Below are 26,483 nucleotides of genomic sequence, written 5' to 3'. Positions count from 1 at the left end.
CAATTATTTACTTATCTTTGCTTTGCCCCTTGGACTCTCCCAACAGAGAAAATAGTTTCTCTCTATCTACCCTATCGATCCTTAACTAGATAGAATACTTAATTAGATCACCTTTAATAATCATCTATAACCAACTAACTGCAAGGCATCTGATATAAACCATCACAATACTCACCAGCAGAGGGAATATTTAGCATTCATACCTGATCTATTATATTTGTGTCAGCAGAGAAACGGTTGAGAATTTGACCTAAAGGTGTTGAGTCAAAGAACCTGAACAATAAAAAAGTCTATATTAGTAAACAATGCGAAATGCAATAGCATCAATGAATTTACTAATTTGCAGTTCAAAATACATGAAAGCCTGAATCATAGCAACAACGGTGAAAAAATGAAAAGTGCAGTGTATTAACGCTAAAACTACTCAAAGTTAGTTCTTTAATGTCAATTCTAGAAATGTCTGACTAAATGTTTTGAAACCACTCTTACTGTGGTCAGTCACACTAATGTCATTAGACTGACATGCTAAGCCAGGGAAAAAAAATATTTTAGTTCCAAACTCACAACTATCTAAAAGGACAAGGGCAGCAGATACACAAGAGCACCACCACATGCAAGTTCCTCTTCAAGTTTCACACCATCCTGACGTGGAACTAAATCACTATTCCTTCAGTGTCACTAGGTTAACTCTGTAGCACTGAGTGTGCCTACTCCCTTTGGGCTACAATGGTTCAAGGCAGCTGTTCACCAGCTTCATCTTCTAGGGGAATTAGGGACAGGAAATAAATACTGGTCTAGCCAGTGACACTCAAGTTGCGTGAAAGAACATTTAAAAAAAGCTTAAAGTCAGAGAACCATTTTTACTTTGGGTGGGCAATTCATGGTGTGGAGGTAAATAGAAAAGGAGACTTGGGTGTGCTCTCCCCAGGCAGGTGATCTGCTTCCACAAGGAGGTTGTCTTGACTTTGTACAGTAATGTAAAATAGGTGATAGCTATGATTTAAGTCTCCCATCACTTTTGTTTCAACTTGAAGAAAAAAGGTGAGATGAAAACTTGGCTGCTGATCCACTTTCACCGATTTTACACTAACTTGTGACAATTTGAGCATTGGAGAGCTTGACATGATACAAGCCTACACCACGAATCAACAAAAGCAAGTTGTGACCTATGTAGAGCAGTTAACACTTCTATCATACATAGTGAATGGACAGATATACATTGCAAAAGCAGGAACATACACGCAACTGGAGGAGCTGTTTCTAAATTAAAGGCAGCCAATCAGGAAAATTTGAACTCACCATCTGCACAGACTGCTAAAGATCAACCGTCAGTCCTAGAGACAAACTCAGCACCAGAAATGGAACAACAACTGGTAATGTGACTACAACAAATGACACAGAAATGACAGTTCTTGGGAAGAAACTCCACCCAGATGAACAGCCAACAAAAAAGTCCACCTGTACTATTAAGAGATTGGTCCAATGTAAAAAACTGTGTGTGCAATGCATGTGTAGAGACTGATGGGAATAATGAACTGTGAATGTTTGTAAGGGGGATGGTTAGGATAAAATGCAATGCTGTATCAGTGTGTCTCCCAGCTTGCTGCAGTCATGTGACCTCTACCATGAGAACACTGACTGGTAGTGTCCAACTTGCAACCAGTTTCAATAAGGTGGTGATATATATACACAACACGGTACTGGAGTAAATACATAAAAACATGTGAGAAAATTGTACAATAATGATAATCTGATTAGGGCCAATTTTGGACAGTCCTTAGGCCTCGGTGTGCTAACAGCAGATGGTAACTATTTTCCCTAAAAAACAAATTGATGAGCAATAACAATGACAATAGTACTTGTATAGTGACTTTAATGTGACACATGCACATAGCACCTTTCATTGGAATGTAGCTGCAGGGCACTTCACACAGCGATAGGCACCATCTCGGACTTGAACAGATTGCTTCTCAGAGTTGCTTGATTGCCTTTTTAGCACCTCACTCACTTTGCACTTATTTAGATGCTCACGGCATCCCAGCATCGGCTTGCCTTTATGGCCCCTCTGCCAGACCTTAAAGGTCCATAGTCCTTCTGTTTTGCCTGTTGCTTAGTGCAGACACAAAGCCAAACAGCTTGTTACAGTTGTCAGCAGTCATGAATCAATGGGGTGACATGTTACCATACATCAGTGTGCTACATCAGTGTTACATCTCAGCTGTATATCCTTCGACCAAATGACCACATCTCCAAGTTTAAGAGGGTTAGTCCTCAGTCAAATCAAGGGAGATGACCTTCAGTAGGGGGATACTGGCACAGTAAAAGCATTGTCTGATTTTAGTTCAGGGGCTTAGAAATGATCATTAGCTGCTCGAGGCAGTCAGGGTCGGGGGATCTGGATCACTGCAGTCCAGGGAGTAGGTCACTGTCAATGTTATAGGCAACAAGTCCAGGGAGTGGCAGTAAGTCAGTCAGGGAGATGTATACTGCTTAGTCATGGGTCTGGTCAGTCATCGGTCAGGGGTTGACCCATGGTCAGCTTAATGAAAGTCAAGAAGCATTACCAGGTGCCACCACTGTGGTAGAGAACTGGGGATTGGAGACAGCATGCTGGGAAACGGGGATGACAATACTTGTAAAGGGAAGGAAAAAAATCAACAGATATGGTGATGAGGAAATAGTGCATTGGAGGATATGAGATACAGTCTGAGAATGGGAGATTATCGACAGTCACCGCTATTGTGGCCTCAATGTGCAAAACAGTGTTGGCATAATTTCACTTTTTGACTGGGGCTCAAGACAATGTTGAAAACTGAAGACACAAGACACAATAGTGTGTGTGAAGCTGTGCTTGACAGGGAGTGCCATGAATAAAGGGATACAGAGGTTTAGGGGAGTGGGGAGATCCCTCAATTACGATGCTGAGCCTTAGACTCAGTGTGCCAACACAACCTCCACTGCCTTCCACGTACAAACAACTGGCAAACAATATTTCCTTCTAAACTGCACGGCTACTCTGAGGGTCTGTGCATGTCATTCAGCATTCCGATACCGTCCCCAGCATTAACTTCTACTTTCAGTAGTTGCTGCCACCCACAGACCTTGGAAACCTGAGCAGTAGCAAACAGAATTAGACAGAAGTGAGCTCATAAATGCACACTGCAAGTGGAAAATGGCTGTGACCACACCTGAGTGGACAGGGTCAGTGTTTGTTTCAGTCTGAGCGCATGACATTTGAAGGCATTAATGTATGTGATGGTCCCACACTGGGCTACACCAGGCATTGGGGAAAGAGAAGCCCTCACTCAGGCAGCAGTATAAACGGGATGAGGCTAAGGATGGGCAAGCTATGCGTTTGGTTCTTAAATAGTGACAAATGTGAGAATGTGCCCTCGTATGTGCAATGAATTGTCAGCCATGCATCCCATGTGCCCTGAGAAGCATTGGTTTGTGGTTTTCTCCCATTTTGTGCATGGCAAAGGGCATGACTCCAGACTGCCAGCACTTTAAAGATGTCATTGATGGCAGTGATCCTAGGATATCCTGGGAGTAACTAATATTTGCAACTATAGTAAGTGGGAGAATGCAACAACTGAGGCAGCTTAGGGGCGAGGTGCATTAAAATGAGGCAAGTTTGGGAAGATAGTGTAAGAAAACCCATTTGGCCTTCACTCCCAACCCTTGAAAATTCACTGATTTCTGGTAAAATCCAGCCCCAAGATTTTCAACAATAATGTGGGGAGTTCAATGTTTCGTACATGTCACTGTGTTCCAGTGTGGTAAGGATATCAAATTTGATAGAACTGTCAAAACTTGTGCCAGTAATTAAGAGAACCTTTAACTGAATTGTTTCCATTCATTAAGTAGCAAATTAACAGAGACTCTGACTGATAGGTTTTGGGGTTGAGTGTGGGTGGTGGATAAATCAACAAAGTCCCAGTTTAGAAGCAAAGTGGATGGAGAAAAGTTTTCCACTGAAGAGATCTAGTTTTTGATGCAATTTGTACTTTCAAACATTGCATGAAGCTGAGAAGTTTGTAAAGTTGACAGATTCTTGGATGTCAGCATCAATCTCTTAAAGTTTGGCCTGGATTTGCCTTGGCGATGAATTCTTGGATGAGTTATTCCAGTGCATTCTGCCAAACCTGTTCCTGACTGAATCATGGGTTTGCATCAGAAACACATCCATGTTTCTGTTTTCATGTTTAACTGAAACTTACAGAATACTGAGAAATCAGGATAGAGTGGACATAGAGAGATATTTCCACTGGTAGGAGCGACTAAGACCCAAGGGCGCACGCTGAGAATGAAGGAATGACCCTTTAGATACAGAAGCTTGAACATACGCACCAACATGTTCAAGAACAGCTTCTTCCCTGCTGTATTAGATAGCAGAACAGACCTCTCTAATTTCAAATTTAATGTTGATATTGCTTTTGTACACTTCCTGTGCATCTGTAACCTTGTATGCCTCGCTCTGTCTAAGCACCCCTGTCAGCTGTATATCTTTGTTTGTTATGATCTGCCAGTACTGCTCGCAAGACAAAACTTTTCACTGTACTTAACAATAAATCAAATCAAATAGAATTGAGATGAGGAGGAATTTCTTTAGCCAGAGGCTGATTAATCAATGGAACACATTGCCGCAGAGGGCTGTGGAGACCAAGTCATTAAGTGTATTTAAGACAGAGAGATATATTCTTGATTGGTAAGGGGATCGAGTGTTATGGGAGAAGGCAGGAGAATGGGCTTGAGAAACAAAATCAGCCATGATTGAACGGTGGAGCAGACTTGATGGGCTGAATGGCCTAATTCTTTCCTATATCTTATGGTCTTCACTCACTCTGGTAATGTGGCAAATCTTTGTCAGAGACATGATATGGTTCATTAAGAATCAGCAATTTGCCTGACTTGAACGGAACATCAAGCAGAGTCAGCAAGGCTTCATGAAAGAGAAACGATATCTGAAAAATTTATGAGACATTTTCAAGGAAGTCTCAACCAGAGACTGGATAGAGGGGAACCAGGAGATGTGTTGCATTTGGACTTCTGTCAGCTGTTTGGCAAAGTACTTCACAAAAGTTTAAGTCATAAGATAGAGCCTATGGTGTTAGAGATAAGATACTGGTGTTGACAGAGAATTAGCCAATGGGCAGGAAACAGCGAGTGGGGATAAGGGGTTCCTTTTTAGGTTGGTGACCTGTGACCAGTGGGATTCCACAGGGATCAGTGCTGAGACCACAACTGTCTACAATATACCCTAATGACTGGAGGAAGGAAGCAAATGTACTGTAGCCAAATTTGCAGAAGACAAAAATAATTAGAAAGGCAGGTTGCCAGGGGGATACAAACATTTTACAGAGAGGTATTGATGGTTAAGTGAGTGGGCAAAAAGTTGGACAATGGACTATAATGTGGGAAAGTGTGAAGTTATTCATTTTGGAATGGAGAACAAAAGAACTGAGTGTTATTTAAATGGAGAAAAACTGCAGAAAGCTGCAACACAATGGGACTCAGGGAATGGGAATTTGTGCAAGAAACATAGAAAGCTAGCAAGCAGGCACAGCAGGTAATCAAGAAGGTTACTGCAACTGTAAAAGGTGCTGGTAAGACCATATCTGGAATACTGTGAGCAGTTTTGGTCCCTTATCTAAGGAAAGATATTATTTCATTGGAAGCAGTTCAGAGAACGTTCGATAGGATGATCCCTGGTATTGTCTTACGTGCAAAGGCTAAACAGGTTGGCCTCCATTCATTGGAATTTAGAAGAATGAGAGGTGATCTCATTGAAACATGTACTCCTTTTGTTAAGGGGCTTGACAGGGTAAAAGCTGAGAGGATGTTACCTCTCATGGCAGAGCCTAGGACCAGATAGCACAGTCTCAGAATTAAGAAAAATGAGAGATGAGCTCATTGAAACGTATAGGATTCTCAAGAAACTTCTTAAGAATCTGGAACTTCTTGCCACAGAGTCGTAGAGGCAGAGCCCTTGTGTATCTTTAAGGCTGAGATACAGAGATTCTTGATCAGTAATGGAATCAAAGTAAATGTTGAAAGAATATTTCCCCTCATAGGAGGATCTAGGAGCAGAGGACATAGTCTCTGAGTAAAGGAGCATCAATTTAAGACTGTAATGAGGAGGAATTTCTTCCCTCAGAGGACTGTATGTCTTTGGAACATCTTGCCAAATAAAGCTGTGGGAACAGAGTCTTAGGATGGGTCCTCTGTAAGGGACATTTTAGGGAAACTGATACAGGATACAGGATACCTTATATGCACTCCTTCTATTTTGGAGCACTTAGGATGTACTACTCCCGAAAAGAAGTATGAAAGCGCAGTGGCTAGCACTGCTACCTCACAGCGCCAGGGACCCGGGTTCAATTGCAGCCTTGGGCGACTGTCTGTGTAGAGTTTGCACATTCTCCCCGTGTCTGCTTGGTTTTCCTCCAGGTGCTCCGGTTTCCTCCCACAGTCCAAAGATGTGTCGGTTAGGTGGATTGGCCATGCTAAATTACCCATAGTGTTCAGGGATGTACAGTCTAGGTGGGTTAGCCATGGGAATTGCAGGGAAAAGGTGAGGGGGTGGGGTGGGTCTGGGGAGGATGCTCTTTGGAGGGTCAGGGTGAACTTGATGGGCCGAATGGCCTGTTTCCCCACTGTAGGGATTCTATGAAGTTTAATGCTTAAGATGAGAATTTGGACGGAGGCCCTGGCAGTCTGTTTGAATGATCCAAGTGAATGTCAAAGATCTTACGAAACATGGAAACATAGAAACTAGGAGCAGGAGTTGGCTATTCAACCCTTCAATCCTGCTCCACCATTCAATAGTTTGGATTAAAGTACCTAAAAAGATCAGGCAGTTCTTCAAAAGCAATTTATTTGAATCTCCTAGCTAATGTTCCTCCCAAAATTAATATTATCCAATTATTTTTATTTTGCTTTTCATCTGAGCATTTAAAATTAGTTCACTGCACGTGAAGCAGTTTGAGGCACTTCTCAGGGATGTGATAAGGCATCATACAATAAGAATTGCCAGATAAGAGAAGCCCACAATCTATTTAATTTGCCTTCTATCTTCCTGGTAGATGCAATGTTGGTGGAGTTGGTAATGCCGAGTTTTCTTTTATTTCACATCTTGATGTCTTATTGTTCCTATCACTTCCCCACAAGTGCATGTTTCCAAAATCACCTGCAGGGTCCCAACATCACAATACAGAGGCAGTACCAGAACCCAGAGGGAAGAGATCATAATGGGGCACAGTGTAGTGACCACTTTATAAATGCAACCTTTAAAAGAACATGGTGCAGACAGCCTGATAACCCAGAGAAAGCAAAAAGACAAGCATACAAGTAAAATCAGAGCCCTGGACCCATTCATAATCACCAAAACACTGGGGAACTGACTTAAGACATCTGTTAAAGGTATCATAATAGTGAGACCAGTTGTTGTAATAGCTCCACAAATGAAGTTTTGTGGATATGGTTTAAGACTAATTATCAGCTTACCTCACTGGTGCTAGGATGATCTTGTTGAGAAGATTATGATGAAGATTTTTAGCTGCTGTTAAGCCCATCCACTCCACAGTTAGGGATGTGATGAGGCATAGTATGATCCCAACACTGCACAAGATGCTGTACCACATTTTGTAATAATTTTGGTTACTCTAAGGAACACAGATAGAAGGAGTTTGTGAATTGACATAGTCGGTAAAGAGATAAAATACAGAATTGTTTGGACCATTCAATAGCTTAACCTGACTAATGAATGTGACAATCTGAATAAACCAACAGGAGAATCAGGTTCTGAGGTGAAAGATCATGACATCACAATCTAAAATCTTTAATCTAACAAAAGTGATTTTAAAGGATAGGACTGACTGTCAGATATATTTAACATCACTAAACTCACTCTTTTCAAACTTTTCCCTGAACTATTCCATTTATTGAGATAATTTTCTGTTAATTTGTTATAATTGGCAATCTTTGACCATACAAGATTTATAGTGTGTCCTTAATTCCCAACTTGATTTATTCCTGACTAGCTTATACTGATGGCCCTTGGTTTTGGAACTCCCTCCACAAGTATACCCACACATAGTAACACAAACATCTGTAAATCATCTGAACATTGCTGCCTCTTTGAGGTTGAAAGTACAGAAATAAACAGCCTAATTATTCCCGGCTTATTGAAAGTGCCTGGAAAAGCCCTGTTGCTCCATCGGTCCTGCCTAGTTGGTCATTGATGTGCCCTCACATTCATCACTAGGCCCTATCATTCCCACTCCCACAATCCCTTGAGAGAGGCAAAAAGCCAAACAGGAAATCTGAGGCTAAATCAAGAAAAAAAACCTCTGGGAAATTCAACTTTGATCTAAAGATCATCAGGCTGCCGAGCAAGTTCCAAGAGATGGCAGACACTGGAAAGCATTAGCCTCAATTAATCTATGTATCTTCAATGTTACTGTTGTGCTAATTCCCAGGGTGTTTCATGTGGCTGTTGCAATGTGATGCAAAGCATATGGGATGCACTTTGAGGGAACTAATGGGTATAAGGCTCACAATCTTCCCATCCATTTATTTTACCTTTCCCAAGAAAATGTGTAGTCCTGGAGTGTCAGAAAGTTCACCCAACGTGATTTGTGCTGTTTACTACTGAAGTTAAAGCATAAGACTGGAACTTCTTCCAAAGGTAATCCAGGCCAGACGGCATCACACTGGCCATCTGCTGTGCCCCTGCCCAATATTCAGTTCAACAGTGAAAGTAAATATCAAGAGCAACACGTAAACAGGAGCCTGTACAATATCACCCATAGATCACAACCTTTCCAAGATGAAATTCAACCCTCATTGTTATACAATATTTCAGTTGCAGATTTGGATTGCAGAGAGGACATTACTAAAAGTAACTAAAGCCAAGTATTAGCATAGGAGGGAAATCCTTCTGGACTTCATTCAGAAAAGACTCAGAAGATTAAGGCATTTGACTGGCTTTTCAATCAATCCTCCCTGTCTGTGGAGGCAATATTGCCCGAGATGTGAATGGCATCTCCTGGTTTCTGTTGGGACCATCTGTGATGCCTTGGGTAGATTTTCTGCCACCAATCCTTCTTGCTGTATCAATCTAAGCTACAGATACCATTTGGGGAACAATGCCCACATGAACTCATCAGCAAAGAGATAGGTGTGTTAACTTAGGAGCTAGTTACATTACATCTAAGATACCCGAATGTGTCACAAGAGGCTCAATTTAAGATTAAGTACACATTAGCACTTTGCTTACAGCACTAAGTGATCACTGAAGCATTATACACCCTCTGGTGAACACATAGTTCCTTGAAAATGAAGACACAGGTAGACAGGATTGTGAAGGTGGTGTTTGGTACGCTTGTCTTTATTGATAAGTGCATAGAATATAGGAGTTAGGACGTCATGTTGTGGCTGTACAGGACATTGGTTAGCCACTTTTCGAATACCGTGTTCAATTCTGGTCTCCCTGCTATAGAAAAGATGTTGTGAAACTTGAAAGTGTTCAGAAAAGATTTGCAAGGATGTTGCCAGGGTTGGAGGGTTTGAGCTGTAGGGAGAGGCTGAATTGGCTGGGGCTATTTTCCCTGGAAGTCGGAGGCTGAGGGGTGACCTTATAGAAGTTTATAAAATTCTGAGGGGCATGGATAGGGTGAATAGCCAAGGTCTTTTTCCTGGGGTGGGGGAGTCCAAAACTAGAGGCTATAGGTTTAAGGTGAGAGGGGAAAGATTTAAAAGGGACTTAAGGGCAACATTTTCATGCAGAGGGTGGTGCGTGTTTGGAATGAGCTGCCAGAGGTGGTGGTAGAGGATTTGCAGTTTGATGCTGAACTTGTTTTGGTTGTGTTATGAATGCACCTTCCGTGGCCATCAGGTCCTGAAGTGGGACTTGAACCTGGAGTCCTGACCCAGAGGCAAGGAAACATTTCTCCCTGAATGCCTACAGCTCACCATCTCCCCACTCTTTCCTAAAGGATTCTGGTGCATGCGGTACATCAGCAGTGTCCATCTGTCTCATTCCTGAGCTGATTGCTTTGAGGTGAGGAAGTGGTGGATGTGGGTAACAACATTTGAAAGACATTTGGATAAATACACGAATAGAAAAGGTTTTGGAGGGATACGGGCCAGGAACAGACAGGTGGGCCAAGTTTAGTTTTGCATCATGTTCGGCATGGACTGGTTGGACTGAAGGTTTTGTTTCCATGCTGTATGGCTCTACAACTATGACTGGGATGGATTTTGATATTGTTGTGAGGTGCCAAATTGGTGTTGCCCAACACTTGAAACCTGATTTTCATTTTGGATGCTCTTTGTAACAGGCAGACAATCCACTCTGAGACTGGCTGCAAAGCTGCCCTTGTCTATAAATACAAGTCATCAGTGCAACAATTTTTATTTCGGGTTAATGCTGACTTGACTTCATGGAAATCCTTGCTGCGTACACCTTTTTAATTCCACATGCAATGGATTCCCACTGAGTCGTTTCACAGCATTTCATTATCAGAGACATAAGATCAGGAGTTCTCACACCTAATCTGCCGTTCAGTTCACCATAACCAATCTGTAGCTCAACTCCACTTACTTGCCTTAGTTCCATGTCCATTAATATCCTTGTCTAACAAAAAAGCATCAAAATCACTTCAGACATTTTCATTTAACCCAATCTCAACAGATTTTTGAAGGGGACTGTTCTAACTATTCAGGTTCGTACCGTGTCAGTCATTGTGTTTGTTTCACTTGTTTGTTTTGAGCTTGTCCACTTTGCAAGCCAATAGTCAATAGCCACCATGACAGAGTGTTTTAGCAACTTGGAGATAATCAGCAAAAAGAGCAGAAGGAATCCTCCTGAGGTCAGATATCTCCAGAAAGCTCGCCAAGGCATTTTTGTTCGAAGCCTCATAACTGTTGACATGTTATCTTCATCATCATCTTCCTCATCCTCTTCTGAGCTCAGGGGCATGAACAAAGAAGAAAATCAATTTCATAGAAATATCATCAAATCCCCACAGTGTGGAAACAGGCCATTCAGCCCAACAAGTCCACTCCAGCCCTCTGAAGAGCATCCCAACCACACCCATCCCCATAACCCTGCATTTCCTGTGGCTAATGCACCTAACCTACACATCCCTGAACACTATGGGCAATTTAGCATGGCCAATCCACCGAACTTGCACATTTTTAGACTGTGGGAGGAAACCGGAGCACCTGGCGGAAACCCACACAGACACGGGGAGAACGTGCAAACTCCACACAGACAGTTTCCCAAGGTTGGGATCAAACCTGGGTCCCTAACGCTGTCAGGCAGCAGTGCTAACCACTGAGCCACTGTGCTGCCCATATCAGTATCATCATCATGAATACAAACATCAACTTCCCACTGTACATAACTTTGAAGTTAAACATTGCAGAAAAAAGATATGAAGGTGAAGAATTTCCATGGCAATGGCCTGAAAAACTGGTGAGGCGATAGCCTAGTGGCATTATTGCTGGACTGTTAATCCAGAGACACAGGTAATGTTCTGGGGACCCGGGTTTGAATCCCGCCACGACAGATGGTAGAATTTGAATTCAATAAAATATTTGGAATTAAGAATCTAATGATGACCATGAACCCATTGTCAATTGTTGGAAAGACCCATCTGGTTCACTAATGCCCTTTAGGGAAGGAAACTACCATCCTTACTTGGTCTGGCTCACGTGTGACACCAGACCCACAGCAATGTGGTTGACTCTAAATTGCCCTCTGGGCAATTAGGGATGGGCAATAAATGCTGCCTGGTCAGTGATGCCATTATTTCATGAATACATTTTTAAAAATCAGTCAACTTAATCAGTTAATTAAGATTGACAGTTAACAGTTCCTATTATGGCTTCATGCTTACCTTAACTCTAATTGTATCAATCAGCACCTTTTACTCATGTTGCATAAATTGTTGTCTTATCCAAAATTGGTTTTCCTGCGTTTCAGTCTTGATAACTATAGCTTTTTAGCACTGCTTAAGTTCTGTATTATCAAGCAGCTACTTTGGAGTTATAATTATATAGCAATAAACAAGCACTTTCTATAAGATGGAAATGCTGACCAATGCAAAAAAGTGATAATTTGATAATATTTCAAATTAGCTTTCTGACAGCATTGAAAGAGCAAGAGAATTTCATAAAGATTTGATCAACATATTTACAACCAAGCATCATAATCTCTTCAAAAACATTGATTTTATGTGCTACCACTTATTTTATTAGCAACCTAGCAATTAAGAGCTAATTGGTCACAGCAACAAAAGCAAAGTAATACAGATGTTGGAACTTTCAAATGAAAACAAAATACTGGAAAAACTCAGCAGGTCAGTCAATATCTGTGGAAAGAGAGACAATTCTGATCAATGACCTTTTATTAGAATTGGAACACATTAGAAATATTACAAGTTTTAGGAATATGCATAGGTAGGGAAGAGGCAACGTGGATTGCATAAGGGAAGGTCTTTGACTGCGTGGAAGTATGGAGAGATTCAAAGACGAATTGAGAATTACAGAAAGCAGAAGGAGATGGAGATGGGACAAGAAAGAAAAGATGGATCCAGGAGATGTTAAAGGGAATAGCAGAAAACAAACAACAACTGCTGTACAAATAAAAAAAGGGGCAGAGATTACTGTTTGCAATTCCTACACTCACTGTTGAATCTGGAAGGCTGTAAAATACTTAATTGAAAGGTGAAGCATTGAAAGCTGTTCACAGGGAGCTCGCTTGTTGAGCACTGCAGTGTCCCTACCCCTGGACCAGGAGGCCCAGGTTCAAGTCCCACCTGGTCACAGAGGTGTGTAATAACATCTCAGAACAGGTTGATGAGAAAAATAGGTTGTTAAATGAAAAAAATGTTGGAAACTGTTCATCAAGATAATAACAGTGTAGAAGACCAAGAACAGAGATGTCAGTCTGGGTGTGTGGCAGAAAATTACAAGACAGACTAAAGGAAGTTCAGGATCTTGCAGGTACAGTGTTCCCAAAAGGATTACCCAAACTGTATTTGATCCTCAGTGCCAAGTGCCAAATATTGTACACTAAATTGAAAAAAGTGCAAGTAAAATGCTGTTTTGCCTCTAAGGACTGTTTGAGGCCCTGAGCAGCGAGAGGGATGAGGGTAAGCAACAGCTACTACCACATCTGTTCTGCTTCATGATATTTGGCTCAGAGCCCAGTCATTTATTGAAGTGTTGTTATGGCTGTGCCCTGGGACAACATCACTTGATTGATAGCTCTGGATCTCTAATTTATGGTCATTACTCAATGCTTATTTACATAAGATTAGAAGTGTGCAAGTATGTTCAGCTAATGTTATTGACACTTTAAAGTATTTGGATTATTGACACTTTTACTGGGCTGTAGTAAAAGCAATTTTTTGGAATTAATCACTGTTTCTATGGTCTTTTTATTACATCCTGTTATCTCTATAGGGTTTATTGGTTTAATACACTGTATAATGGGTAAATGGGCATTTGAAGTGCCTTACCTTGGGCATCAGGAGCTTCAGGGGGTGGGTGAGAGGCATTGTTTTGTGGGGGCAAATAGAATGAGGGGCAAATAGAAAGGTGGGCCAGGGGAGGGGCAACATTATGTGATGTTATGAAGGGCCGTGGGGTGCTGGTGGGCATCATGAGGAGTGTATGTGGGCTGAGGGGGCATGAGAGGTGAGGGCTGGAAGGCCTTACTAACTTTATTATCACTGGGACATGCCCCCTTTGTGCATTCCTCTGTATTCTTTCTGGTGGTGACAGGCCCAACTCCTTTTAACAAACCCTCCCCCAGAACAGAAATTACATCTTTATAGACACTTCCTCCAGAGTCAGGCTTGCCAAGCAAGGACATTTCCCAACTCCCACTACCCGCCTTGAAGATGGCAACCTGGATCAATGTTTTAGGTCATTGGCATTTCATCAGAACTGGTAAAAGAGATATATGACAGAGAAGCAAGCACAGAAGTGTGGAAGATTAGTGTGGGTGTGGGGAAAATGGAAAGAATAAATAGGATGGCAACAGAGATTAAATGTCAAATTGGATAATGGTACAAGGTAAAGGGACAGAAAAGGTCATTTGAGTTGTTAATCCATTCCATTTCTTGCTTCATATACTTTGAAACCCATAATCAACAAAAATCTGGTTGATTCAGCTTTAGAAATTCAATTGATCTTTATCATTTTACAGTCTGCCTTCTTTCCATGTTCTTCCCTCTTTCAGATTACACATATTCTCTAGCCAAGAGGGAAATCACCTGACAAGGGATGTCTTTTTACTATTCATGTGCCAGTTTGGGGTACTTGGTATCGTGGGTCAACCACTCTCCTCTGAATTAGCCTTTCCATCTTGGAGAGAAGATTCTTAAAACAGAAGCTGTTCTTGTTAAAGAGATAACAAGGTGTACAGCTGGATGAACACAGCAGGCCAAGCAGCATCAGAGGAGCAGGAAAGCTGACGTTTCAGGTCTGGACCCTTCTTCAGAAAAAGGCTTCAGAAAAATTTTCTGAAGGGTCCAGACCCGAAACGTCAGCTTTCCTGCTCCTCTGATGCTGCTTGGCTTGCTGTGTTCATCCAGCTGTACACCTTGTTATCTCAGATTCTCCAGCATCGGCAGTTCCCACTATCTCTGTTTTTTTAACCTGCCCCAACCTAAGACTTGTGAACTATAAAAAGTAGTTCTATTTTAAACTTAAATGATTATACACTGTGAAACTGACTTGATATCTCATGAGTATAAAAGTGCTGTGACCAGGAAATCAGTGGAATTTCCAAATAAAGACCCTGTCACATATGAATAGAGAAGGGTGCCAAGACAGTGGGGAGAGACAAAGGATGAGCATCAATTGGAACATGGCCACAGCAATAATGGAACAGAATTTCAGAGGAACTAGGTTCAACTTGAATTCCAGTGGATGGTAAATGATCCACTCATGGTCTAATTAGAACATCCACCTGACATGGAGGTGAGAGGACATGTTGGATCTATTTGAGAGCCTAGACAAAATTTCAACTCAGAGGTGTTGAATCCATTGGATCCATACAGGTGAATGGTTCTATTTGAGCCCACAGTCAGCTGTCCATTGAAAAGAGTTGCATGGTGTCTGCCAGGCAGGGTATATCAGGGCCTAAGTAACTGGGGTCTAAGGCTCTAGGCTCACTGTACTGGAGTCACTGTGCCCGGGTTGGGTCGGGGTCACTGAGATCCAGTTCAGCGGGAGGGGACACTATTCAGGTCGGGGCAGGGATCATAGTGCTCATGGAGTCCAGACCAGACGCAGCACACAGTCTGTGATTTCTGTCCCTGGCCCTGTTGCCCATACACTGAAGACCTTGTACGACCAGTGGCCATTGCATCCTAAATCAGGAATGCCCTTCTGTTCTCAGCTTCGCTTGGACAGGTCACACCTTTGGTGAAAATCTAAAAGTTAGTGGTTGTGACGTTGTTGATTAAATGGTACTGGAGCTTATGTCACACTCTTGCTCTGTTCCCAACCCACCCAGGTGAAAGCAAAGTGGCACCATGATGTAATGAGCAATAAGAGAGAGATATGCCAACCTTCATCTTCATCATCCAACTGGGCTTTGGCTTCTCGTGAATACATTGCCCTTCGCAAAGTTTTTCTTTCTAGAATTGTTTGGCTTTCACCTTCAGTCTCCTGGGGAGAAGAGAAAAGGACAGAAATGTTTTAATTGACTGCAGCCAAATTAATTAAGTAATTGTCTTAAGGAGGCAGGTTTCACACTAAGTCTATGACACTGCCACAATTAAAGAACACTAGTATTTTACAGGCACCTTCTGTTTTTTTCTCAGGTAAACTATCCCACAAACGGATGATGTAGTGGCTCACAGCGCCAGGGATCTGGGTTTGACTCCTCCCTTTGGCGACTGTCTGTGTGGATTTTGGACATTTTCCCCATGTCTATGTGAGTTTCCTCCGGGTGTTCCAGTTTACTCCCACAGTCTAAAGATGTGCAGGTTAGGTGGACTGGCCATGCTAAATTGCCTGTTGTGTCCATGGATGGGTGGATTATCCATGAGAAAAGCAGGATTGTGGAGAATGGGAAGGATGCTTTTCAGGGGGTCAGTATGGACTCAATAGGCTGAATGACCAGCTTCCACACTGTAGGGATTCTATGATTGCTCCAGCTACTGTTCCAAAGCATCAGAATTTATTGAAGAAAATTCTAACTTGGGATGTCCGTGATAAAAGATGGGGGTGTGGAGGGTAGGGTGGTGGTGTCCAAATGGATACTCATTGTAAACCTCTTCAGATCGGTGTTCTCATGGAAACTGAAATATCAACAATAGGAGCAGGAGTACATCATTCAGTCTTTTGGGTCTGCTGTGCTATTCAATACGATCATGGCTGATAATCTAACTCAGGCCCCTGTTCTCCCCATACCCTTTGATCCATTTAGACCCAAGACCGACATTTAACTCCTTGCAGGAAACTTCAAGCTGAGAGATGTGTACAGCAGTCAGCTGACCTAATCGTAGTCATTTTGCATTATCACCCAAAGCTCACCTATCCTGCCACATCCTATTGGGTGGACTTTTATACTTCAGCAGGGATGTCAGACACCAATTATACCCCCACTGAGACAGTCGCTTTCTTTCCTGTTACCATTAATCGAAAGAACATGACACCAACTCTCTGACTTCATGTTATGATCGCTGATTCAAAGCAAAACTACACCACTTTGTTTTTCAAATCAGAACAAAGGAGGATGAGAGCCAGTTCCAGTCTGCACCCTTCCATCTTCACCTCCTCATTGAATCCATTGCAGCCAATAGAAAATAATAGAGGTCCATTTGCACAATTTGATATCATCTTGTGTACTTTACAACCTCATTGTTTGCTAATTGTCCTTCTCCTTTAACACTGACCCAAAGACATCCAGTCCCTATTCCTCAATCCAGAATATGAAAATCCAAGCAGCTCTATAAATGCTATCAAGTCTGACTTCCTAAACTAGTGCTAATGGAGTAGACACTATTCCACCACATACAGGACAAAGATATCCTTTTGGGTGCTCACAGGGAAATGATAGCAACACTGAGGCAACTAAATGGAAACATGAATATCCTACTGGCTCAGTACTGATGATCAAACAAAAACCAAAATCCTGGCCTCGACTATAAAGCAGTGGAGTTATGTTGAATGTTTCTAAAGCTGTGGGAAGGCCCCAGCTGGAGTATCAGGCCCAGTTCTGGTCACCACGCTCTAGAAAAGAAATGAAGGTCTCCGAGGGGGTGGAAAGAGATTTGCCAGAATGGCAACAGGGATGGGAGGGGTTTCAGTTTGGAATATCTGGAGTCGTTCTCCTTGATGCTAGAGAGGTTGAGCAATGGTTTGATCATAGCATTCATTACGATAGAAGGAAGAACAGTTCACATTAGCTGATAGTACAAGGACTAAGGGACACTGATCGAAGGATCTAGGGGCAAGAGTTACAGGGTGGTTTGGTGGGGGAGAGAAATAACAAAGAACTTTGTTCGTTCAAAGATCTGAACCTTGCTGTCTATAAGGATGGTGCGGGTAATTTCAAATGGAAATTGTACGGGCACTTGAAAGAATTAAATGTGGAGAGCTAAAGGACTGAGCAGGGGTCTGGGACTGACTGTTTTGTTCTGGGGGAGCTTGCACGAGCTAAATGGGTGGGCTGGCGTTGTTCTTTGTTGCAATTCATTCTGTGATTGTACGAGTAGACTGGGCTGGATTGTTCTTAAATTATTCCATGTAGATCACAGAGATTTAATGTATGAGCTCAATTAGGTGCAGCAACAAATGACTATTTAGCATTGTTCACCATTTCAATAGCTTTAGCATCTTGGTGTATATTTAGTGTTACCCTCTTTGCTCTTCGACAGTGAAGAGGGCAATTAGAAAGTAGCATATATTGGGAAATTATTGGCTTGCAGCCTGTATCTTTCTCCGTGTTGAAATGAACAGAGACAAATCTTGCTGCAAGTTGCCTTATAGGCTGGTGAGAACAGTGGATGTTTGTAAAGTCAGAACAGAGGTTCATAGGTTCATACGTTACCTTTTCAAATTCCTGATCCTGTCGGTTCATGAGTGTTTTCCATTGTTCGTATAACTCTACATCATGATTCTGAAAGTCCTTCAATGTGCCTTCTCTTATGATGCTGCCATCTTTCATAGCAATTATCTGAAAAATAGAGAAACAGCTGAGTCACAGAAAATTCTTACTTGCTGTTTTACCATCCCAAACACTGTTACAATGGCTCAAATCACCTTTCGCTGTGTTTTATCATTCTATGATTTCATGATTCCTATGAGTGATAAAGAATATGATACAATACTCCTTCATTGGTAGTTACAACATTTAAAAAACATTTGGACAAGTACATCAAAAGGAAAGTTGGAGAGGGATGTGGGCCAAACATGGGCATGTGGGAACAAAAACAGAAGTTGCTGGAAAAGCTCAGCGGATCTGGCAGCATCTGTGAAGAAAAAAAAAATCAGAGTTAACGTTTCGGGTCCGGTGACCTTTCCTCTGAGGAACCAAAATGTTAACTCTGATTTTTTTTCTTCACAGATGCTGCCAGACCTGCTGAGCTTTTCCAGTAACTTTTGTTTTTGTTCTTGATTTGCAGCATCCACAGTTCTTTTGGTTTTTATTACAGGCAAGTGGGACTAGTTTGGGAAACTTGGTTGGCATGGACAAGTTGGACTGAAGGGTCTGTTTCTGTGCTGTATGACTCTATAACTCCATATGGCGTATTATACTGAGGACTTCATGAGTACCTGCCTATTCAAAGGCAGCAACTATCATAATTATCATATTCAGGCCAAAACTAATCATTAAATTTACTTATAAATCACATGTAACACTGAAGTAAATAGAAACTTCAAGCTTCACATTGTCCATGCTTGACTTACTCAATAAAGAAATCATTTTGAAGCAAGATGCATTTTCAGAGAAAGTTCACTCGGCTGATTCCTAGAATAAAGGAATGGTCTTATGAAGAAAAGACTGGCCCATTTTCATTGCAATTCAGATGAATAAGGAACGATTAAATTGACGTGCGAGATTCTGAGAGGGCTTGACAAGGGAGATGCTGAAAGAAAGTTTTCCCTTGTGGGAGACACTAGAACTATGTGCAGACTTTAAAAATAAGTGGTATCTCTTTCATGTGGAAATTAGGAGGAATTTCTTCACTTTGGACAGTCGTTAGTTCTAGGGAGTTTCTTCCCAGGAAGCAGTGTATTCTCAGACATTGAGCATACTTAAGGCTGAGCTGGACAGTTTTTCGATCAGAGGAGCCAGACATTATGGGAGTGGTGGGCAGGAAAATTGAGCTAAGACCACAGTCAGATCAGGCATGGTCTTCTTGAATGGCATAGTAGGCTTGAAGGGGGCTGAATGGCCATCTCCTACTCCTATTTCTTATGATCTTTCAACAGGTTTTGACTGAGCTTCTGTAATTCAACATGTGATCTGATTTGTCAAGCCTCATTTAACTATTGCTTGTGCAAAGCAGGGAACTTGATTCTACAAGTCTATTAATTAAGTGTACATCTATGTTCACTTTGTTTTTACAACTTGCTTGTTTGAAGATAAAATTATTCCTTCTCAATGTAAGTCAACACTATTGGAATCATCACCAAAATTTCGAATTAGGGCCACTGTTAAAGGAAGGATATCATTAAGCTGGCGAAGGTTCAGAAGAGATTCACCAGGATGTTGCCGGGACTGGGAGTTTAGAGTTTTAGGGAGAGGCTGGATAGGCTGGGACTTCTTTCGCTGGAGTGTAAGAAGTTGAGGGGTGACCCTATAGAGGCTTATAAAATCATGGGGAATATAGGTAAGGGTGAATGGCAGGTGTGGGAGATCTCCCTAGGGTGGGAGATTTCAAGACAAGGGGATTTTTTTTAAGGTGATAGGAGAAAGATTTAAAAAAGACTTGAGGGGCAACTATTTTACACAGAGAGTGGTTCGTGCGTGGAATGAACCTCCTGCGGAAGTGGTGGATGTGGATACAGTTACAATGTTTACAAGACATTTAGATAAGTACATGAATAAGAAATGTTTGGAGCAATATAGGCCAAATGCAGGCAAATGGGACTCAGTTAGTTTGGGATTATGGTCAGCACAGACTGGTTGGACTGAAGGGTCTGTTTCCGTATTGTATGACTCTATAAGTCTGTTTAAAAATCATTGGTTGCCCATTTAAAATAGTTGCATGAAATTCTTTTTCAGACCCATGACTCTTCACAATTCTCTACCTAAACCGGTTGTAGAAAATGAGTCCCTGAATAATTTTGAGGCAGAAGTAGATCGATTATTTTTAAGGATGTGGCTGAAAAATTATCAGGGGTCAGCGGGAATGTTGATTTAATATTACTATCAAATCAGCCAGGGAGGAGTAGGTTTGAAGGGCTGAATGGCCTACTCCTGTTCCTAGCAGTGTGAAAAGTAATCTCATAGCCATCTGATTTTTCTTCAATTTTGATACAAAGCAGAAATTAAACTAAATTCTTCATTTATATCTGACAATGCTTTTAAACACCATGTAAGTTGACTTCACTTGAAATAAAACCCAATTGGTATTATAGCTACTGAAAAATACAGGTTAGGATTTTGACAGTGCATGGTAAGAGACCTTGGGGTGCATGTTCATAGCTCCTTGAAGGCGGAGTCACAAGTAGAGAGGGTAGTAAAGAAAAGGTGGTTTTTGGTACACTTGCCTTTATTGGCCAGTGTATTGTGGAAAGGAGTGAGGAGGTCGTGTTGCAGCTGTACAGGACATTGGTTAGGCCACTTTTAGAACAGAGTGTTCAATTCTGGTCTCCCTGCTATAGGAAAGATGTTGTGAAACCTGAAAGGGCTCAGAAAAGATTTACAAGAATGTTGCCAGGGTTAGAGGGTTTGAGCTATAGGGAGAGGCTGAATAAACTGGGGCTATTTTCTCTGGAGTGTTGGAGGATGAGGGGTGACCTTCTGGAAGTTTATAAAATCATGAGGGGCATGGATGGGGTAAATAGTCAAGGTCTTTACCCCAGGGTAAGCGAGTCCAAAACTAGAGGGCATAGGTTTAAGGTGAGAGGGGAAAGATTTTCAAGAGACCCAAGGGGAAACTTTTTTCATGCAGAGGGTGGTGCATGTATGGAATGAGCTGCCAGAGGTAGTGGTGGAGGCTGGTATTATTACAACATTTAAAAGGCATCTGGATGGGTGTATGAATAGGAAAGGTTAGAGGAATATGAGCCCAATACTGGCAAATGGGACTAGATTAATATAGAATATCTGATTAGCATGGACAAGTTGAACTGAAGGGTCTGTTTTCATGCTGTATATCTTTGTGACTATATTAACTGGATGTTATCAAGTGGGCAAGTGGGCAACCTGTGCCAGATCCCTCCAGCTTTTTATTTACATTGAAGTGTAATTCAGTAACTGCAACAGATTAGAGAAAGTAGACTTGTTCTCCTGAGAGGAAAGAAGGTTAAGAGAAGATTTGATCAAGGGTCTCAAAATCACAAGGCATCTAGACAGAGCTCAAGGAGAGAAACTGTTCTCATTAGCAGAAGGATCAAGAGCACGAGAACACATATTTAAGGTTTGCAGAAAGGAGAGCCCTTTTTATACGGCAAGTTAGGATTTGGAATGCACTGCCTGAGTGCATGATTGAGACAAATTCAAATTGTAGTTTTCAGAAGGGAATTAGATAATTACAAGAAAAGAAAAAAATTGCAGGGCCATGGGGAAATGGTTTGGGGTTGAGTCTGGCTGCAATGTCCAATGTTCTGTCCAACTATTCTATGATAAGTAAAACAGGCTGTCGGCTTGCTGTTATTCTTTGTACCATTTTAAACTCTTGCATAAACTCAAGATGTACTCTGAAGCATTAGTTGCAAGATGCTCAGGCCTGGGTTGCTCATTCTTCTCACTTACCCAGTCAGCATGGGTCAGATACTGCAGCTTATGTGTTACTAGAGCTACAGTTCGCTTGTCTTCACGGAGAAATTTAAGGATTCCTTCTTGCATGAGGTGATCACTCAGGTGAATATCCAATGCAGAGAATGGATCATCCTGATGGGGGACAGAAACAGTGTAAATGTTGTGATTTTATAGAAACAGACAAATGTTTTAAGCAGAGAATACATTTCCTGTACTTGATGAAATTACCAAAAAGCTTGGTGAGATTATGAGGTAGAAAGCCATTTAATACACTTTTAACTAAGGTTGATAAGGCAATTTGGATCAGATGACTTCTAACTGCTCCATCCCACACTCTTGCCGTAAGTCACCCAACATCCCATATACATAGTGGTAGCCTTCCTGCGCCAACTACCAATCAGAACAATTCTTGACTGCCAGTCAAACAGCTCTTTAATCTATCTCCGATTGTCTATTTTCCCAAACCCACTGGTTTTGATCCTAGTTTTCTCACCATAATCTGTATTTCTTGTGGGCTTCTGGAGAGTATGGGAGAGTTGACAATAACTCTTGTATCAGAAATAAGAGCTGCCCTGTAGAACATAATATACTATGGCTCTTTCTGGAAAGTGGGAATATAGGAATAGGAGAAGGCTAGTAAGCTCTTTGAGCCTGTTCCACCATTTATATTGATCTGTACTCAACTCAATTTGAACCATTTGAATCTTCGATCCATATTGCTTGATACCCTTATCTCAGAAAAATCAACTGACTTCAGTCTGAAAAACTCCAATTATGCAAGAGCCTATGGCTTTTGTTTTGGGAGGTGGGGTGAGAGATTTTAAGAGTTCTACTAGCCTTTGATTGAAAAAGTCCTTCCTGATCTTACTCCCGAATTGGCTAATTAATCCTATTCTTCAAATTATGCCTCTTCAGTCTGGAATTACTCATCAAAAGTAAATTTTTTTCTGCATCAAATCTATAAGAACTTCTTATCAATTATAAACCTCTATTAGATCAGTCCTCAACCATCTACTCACAAGAGAAATTTAACCACATAGATGTATCTATTGTTCATAATTTAATCTTTTTAACTTTAGTATCACTTTTGTAAACCTCCAACTATTGCACAAGTCCTGTTCCTTAGTTAGTTTAGGGCCAACAGAGCTTTGTGTAGCTTTTAAACATGCTGTTGTGTACTGTCCAAGCTAAACAAAGTATCAGAACCTTGCAGTTTTGGCACTGTTTTGCTAACCAATAAACAAATGGCATTTTCCAATGCTGCTGTGACAATTATCGTGCACAGTTAGTTTGCTTTAAAACTTTAAATAGAAGGACTGTCACAAAGTAAATGTTAAGTAATTGTTAGGCTCTCTGGCATTTCCAAAACCAACAGCTGTCGAACATTTAGGGCAATCATCCATTCTTCAGCAACTGCCACAGTTGTAATATACCCAAAAGACTTTCCAAAGACTATGATGAATTGGCTACCATCTGCTGATTTTTTTGCTGAGTCAGGGAGATAACTCTAAAGGCCTCACAGTGTCTGCAGGACAAACAAACAATTACATATAGAGATAGTAAGAACTGCCGATGTTGGAGTCAAACATAACAGTGTGGAGCTGGAGGAACACAGCAGGCCAGGCAGCATTAGAGGAGCAGGAAAGTTGACATTTTGGGTCATGAAATTTCTGAAGAAGGATCCCTATCCGAAACGTCAACTTTCCTGCTCCTCTGATGCTGCCTGGCCTGCTGTGTTCTTCTAGCTCCACAAACAATTACATATATATTTTTATTCCCACTACTGTTGAGAAAGTTAAATTAGCAAGAATGACTCAAATGATGAGTGAAAAATCCCATTATCCAAGGAGGAGCAGGAATTCCTCAGTTTATGAAAGGATTTAAATCCCTTTAAAGGATTCCAATACCAGACCCTTCGAAAAAACACTGTTGATTAAACAATCAGACAGACTGCTGGGAAATTTTGTAAAGAGGATAACACCAAATATTCTGTATAATTTTCAGCTGATCAACAAAGAAGCTAAAACAGAATCAAAGCACATAATTCCCAATGAAAAGCATGATTTCTTACCAGGAATACTGTACTTGTGTTTTGATACAGGGCTCGAGCTACACAGATTCTCTGTTTCTGACCTCCACTCAGGTTAATTCCCTGTGCCAGCAAAGAGATCACATTATTAATATAATTGTATTTTGATGCAGAATATTTTTTAAAAAAACATTATATTGTAAAATGCTTTGTCTCCATACTTATAGAATTGTTGAAATAGCACTGTCATGATCCAATAAACGGGCTTGGTGGATTATATTAAGTGGAAAACTAAAAACACTGAGGTGATTTACTGGTAATGACAGGCAATTCTAAAACAGAAATGGAAACATGAACCCCATGGTTATACTCAGGTACAGGGTCATGTATTCATTATCCAGCAGAACTGTGATGTGTAAAAGCTAGAAGCTATGTCTCAATGGTCCACTCCTGATAATGGTGACATGAACACAACCTTGCACAAGGATGTAGTGGACAAAACACAAGGTACCACGCAACCACAGTGCCTGTAATCCATCCAGTTACCAATAACATTGTATCTTACTCATGCTTACACAGGGTTGCCATTGCTGGCTAGTCTTTTAGCACTGTAATTGTAAAAAAAGTGGAACTCTAAAATGCAACAATCCAACAATTTGTTTGTAAATCCATCCCACTTCTACATAGAAGCAAAAGGACGATCTGGCAATTTAGATTGTTTTGAATCATTTTACTCATGTACTCATGATTTGAATTTTACATTCACAAATCTGATGCATTCAGCAGGATCGTGTGTTGAAAACAAGTGCTTTTCTTCTGATCTCTTCAACCACTCCATCCAGTTCTACAGTGATTATTTTCTAAAGTGAATTGCTGAGATAGCCACAATATCCAGGCATTGTCATTCATGTAAAAGCAAGCCTGACTCCATGAGGGTTAGGTCACTTTCAGTGGTAGTACAGAACAGGCCAGTTGTGAATTAGTAGCCAGTGTAGCCCAATGCCTATCAGTGAGTACTACTGCCCAAAATGAGTATCACCCCAATAGGGTCTTGATATAAATTCAGAATTCTAAGTACATAGGAGCATTCAAGACCTTAATCAAGCTTGTGAATAGAATCGTTTGGAAAAAAGTAATATATTTCCCAGTGTTTACCCTCTCTCCAATCTCGGTTTGGTCTCCAAATGGTAACAGGTCAATGTCAGGCTGAAGGGAGCAGGCATCAATGACGGCTTTGTACCTTAGAGGGTGAGAAATGAAAGTGGTGAGTGCCACAGAATGTTTCCATCTAAATTAAAGTGATTCTTCAATAGTGCTCACGATTTTGAATGAACGTAGGACATTAACTTTGGAGGCTATGTAAATATCAGCCCAAATGCAAACACGAGCATTGCAATGGGCAGGAGCAGAACCAAAGGAAGAATGTTAACAAAGATTCATAAACTTTTGATTCCGTTTAGGGAGAAAACCAATGTTAAGGATTCTTAATTGACAAGTTACAAAGACATATCTTCAAAATGCATTAATAGAAGATTGGCTGGCTGTGTAAGCATAAATGGGTCTTTGCCTAATTGGTAGGATGTGGTAAATGGTAACCCACAAGGGTCTGTTCTGGGAGTTCAACTTTTTGACAATTTACACCAAGAACGTAGACGAAAGGAATAAAGGCAAAGTGGCTAAATTCGCAAATTACACAAAGATGAGTCAGTGAGTATGTTGTGAAGAGGACATCAGGAGTTTGCGGGCAGTTATAGATAAGTTAAGTGAGTGAGTAAAATATGTCACTTGGAGTATAATGTGGGAAAAGGTGAGATTGTTCACTTTATCAGGAAGAATGAAAAAGCAGAGTATTAATTACATCAAGAACAACTTCAGAATTCCTAAGTGCAGGGGAATTTAACTGTTTAAAGCATGAGTCAGAAGATAGGATGGAGATACAGCTCATAATCAAGAAGGCTAATGGAATGCAATTCTTTATTAAGAGAGGTATTGAACACAAAAGTAAGGATGTTAAACTTCAGTTATACTGGACATTGTTGAGACTGTTTCTCAAGTACTCTGTGTGCAGTGTTGCTCTTCTTATTTAAAGCAGAAAGCACTTGAGGTGACAAGATTGGTATCTGGAATGAGTGGGTTCTCTTATGAGGATAGGTTAGACTGCTCGTCTTGTTTTCAAGTGAGGAGTGACTTGAATGAGGCTTATACATTCCTGAAATGGTCTTGACAAAATGAACCCATCAGCGTCAAAAGCTCTCACACTCAGCAGCATCTTGGCTAAGGGTGTAGCTGCCAGGTGGAACAGGATGACTGGAATTGGACACAATACTCCAGAAGAGGCCTTACTGATATTCTGTACAATCTCAACAATGTCCCAACTTCTGAGGAAGCTGGATCAAGGTCCACTTTCCTTATGATGGGGTTCAGGTTAATTGCAGTTGAGGTCCTCATATTGCCAAGTAATGACCAGTTAAGGGCCTATTCCCACATGGT

The 26,483-nt window shown here is 41.2% G+C and overlaps 1 protein-coding gene across 6 annotated transcripts in view; it reads right to left on the bottom strand.

Annotated features, from left to right (window-relative positions):
* Window positions 1-26,483, bottom strand: part of abcc9 (ATP-binding cassette, sub-family C (CFTR/MRP), member 9) — a 172,563-nt gene that overhangs the window by 38,764 nt on the left and 107,316 nt on the right. For all 6 annotated transcript variants that reach the window (XM_048610046.1, XM_048610048.1, XM_048610047.1 and 3 more), the window contains 8 exons: window positions 25,149-25,233; window positions 24,036-24,116; window positions 21,959-22,096; window positions 18,083-18,208; window positions 15,594-15,693; window positions 10,736-10,968; window positions 7,507-7,664; window positions 204-273 (listed from right to left, as the gene is read on the bottom strand). In XM_048610046.1, coding sequence (XP_048466003.1) covers window positions 204-273; window positions 7,507-7,664; window positions 10,736-10,968; window positions 15,594-15,693; window positions 18,083-18,208; window positions 21,959-22,096; window positions 24,036-24,116; window positions 25,149-25,233 — 991 coding nt within the window. The remainder of the gene's footprint in view (window positions 1-203; window positions 274-7,506; window positions 7,665-10,735; window positions 10,969-15,593; window positions 15,694-18,082; window positions 18,209-21,958; window positions 22,097-24,035; window positions 24,117-25,148; window positions 25,234-26,483) is intronic.

This window comes from Rhincodon typus, chromosome 22 (assembly GCF_021869965.1).
Source record: "Rhincodon typus isolate 14 chromosome 22, sRhiTyp1.1, whole genome shotgun sequence".
Lineage (NCBI taxonomy): Eukaryota > Metazoa > Chordata > Chondrichthyes > Orectolobiformes > Rhincodontidae > Rhincodon > Rhincodon typus.
This window is presented reverse-complemented; position numbering and strand designations above follow the sequence as displayed.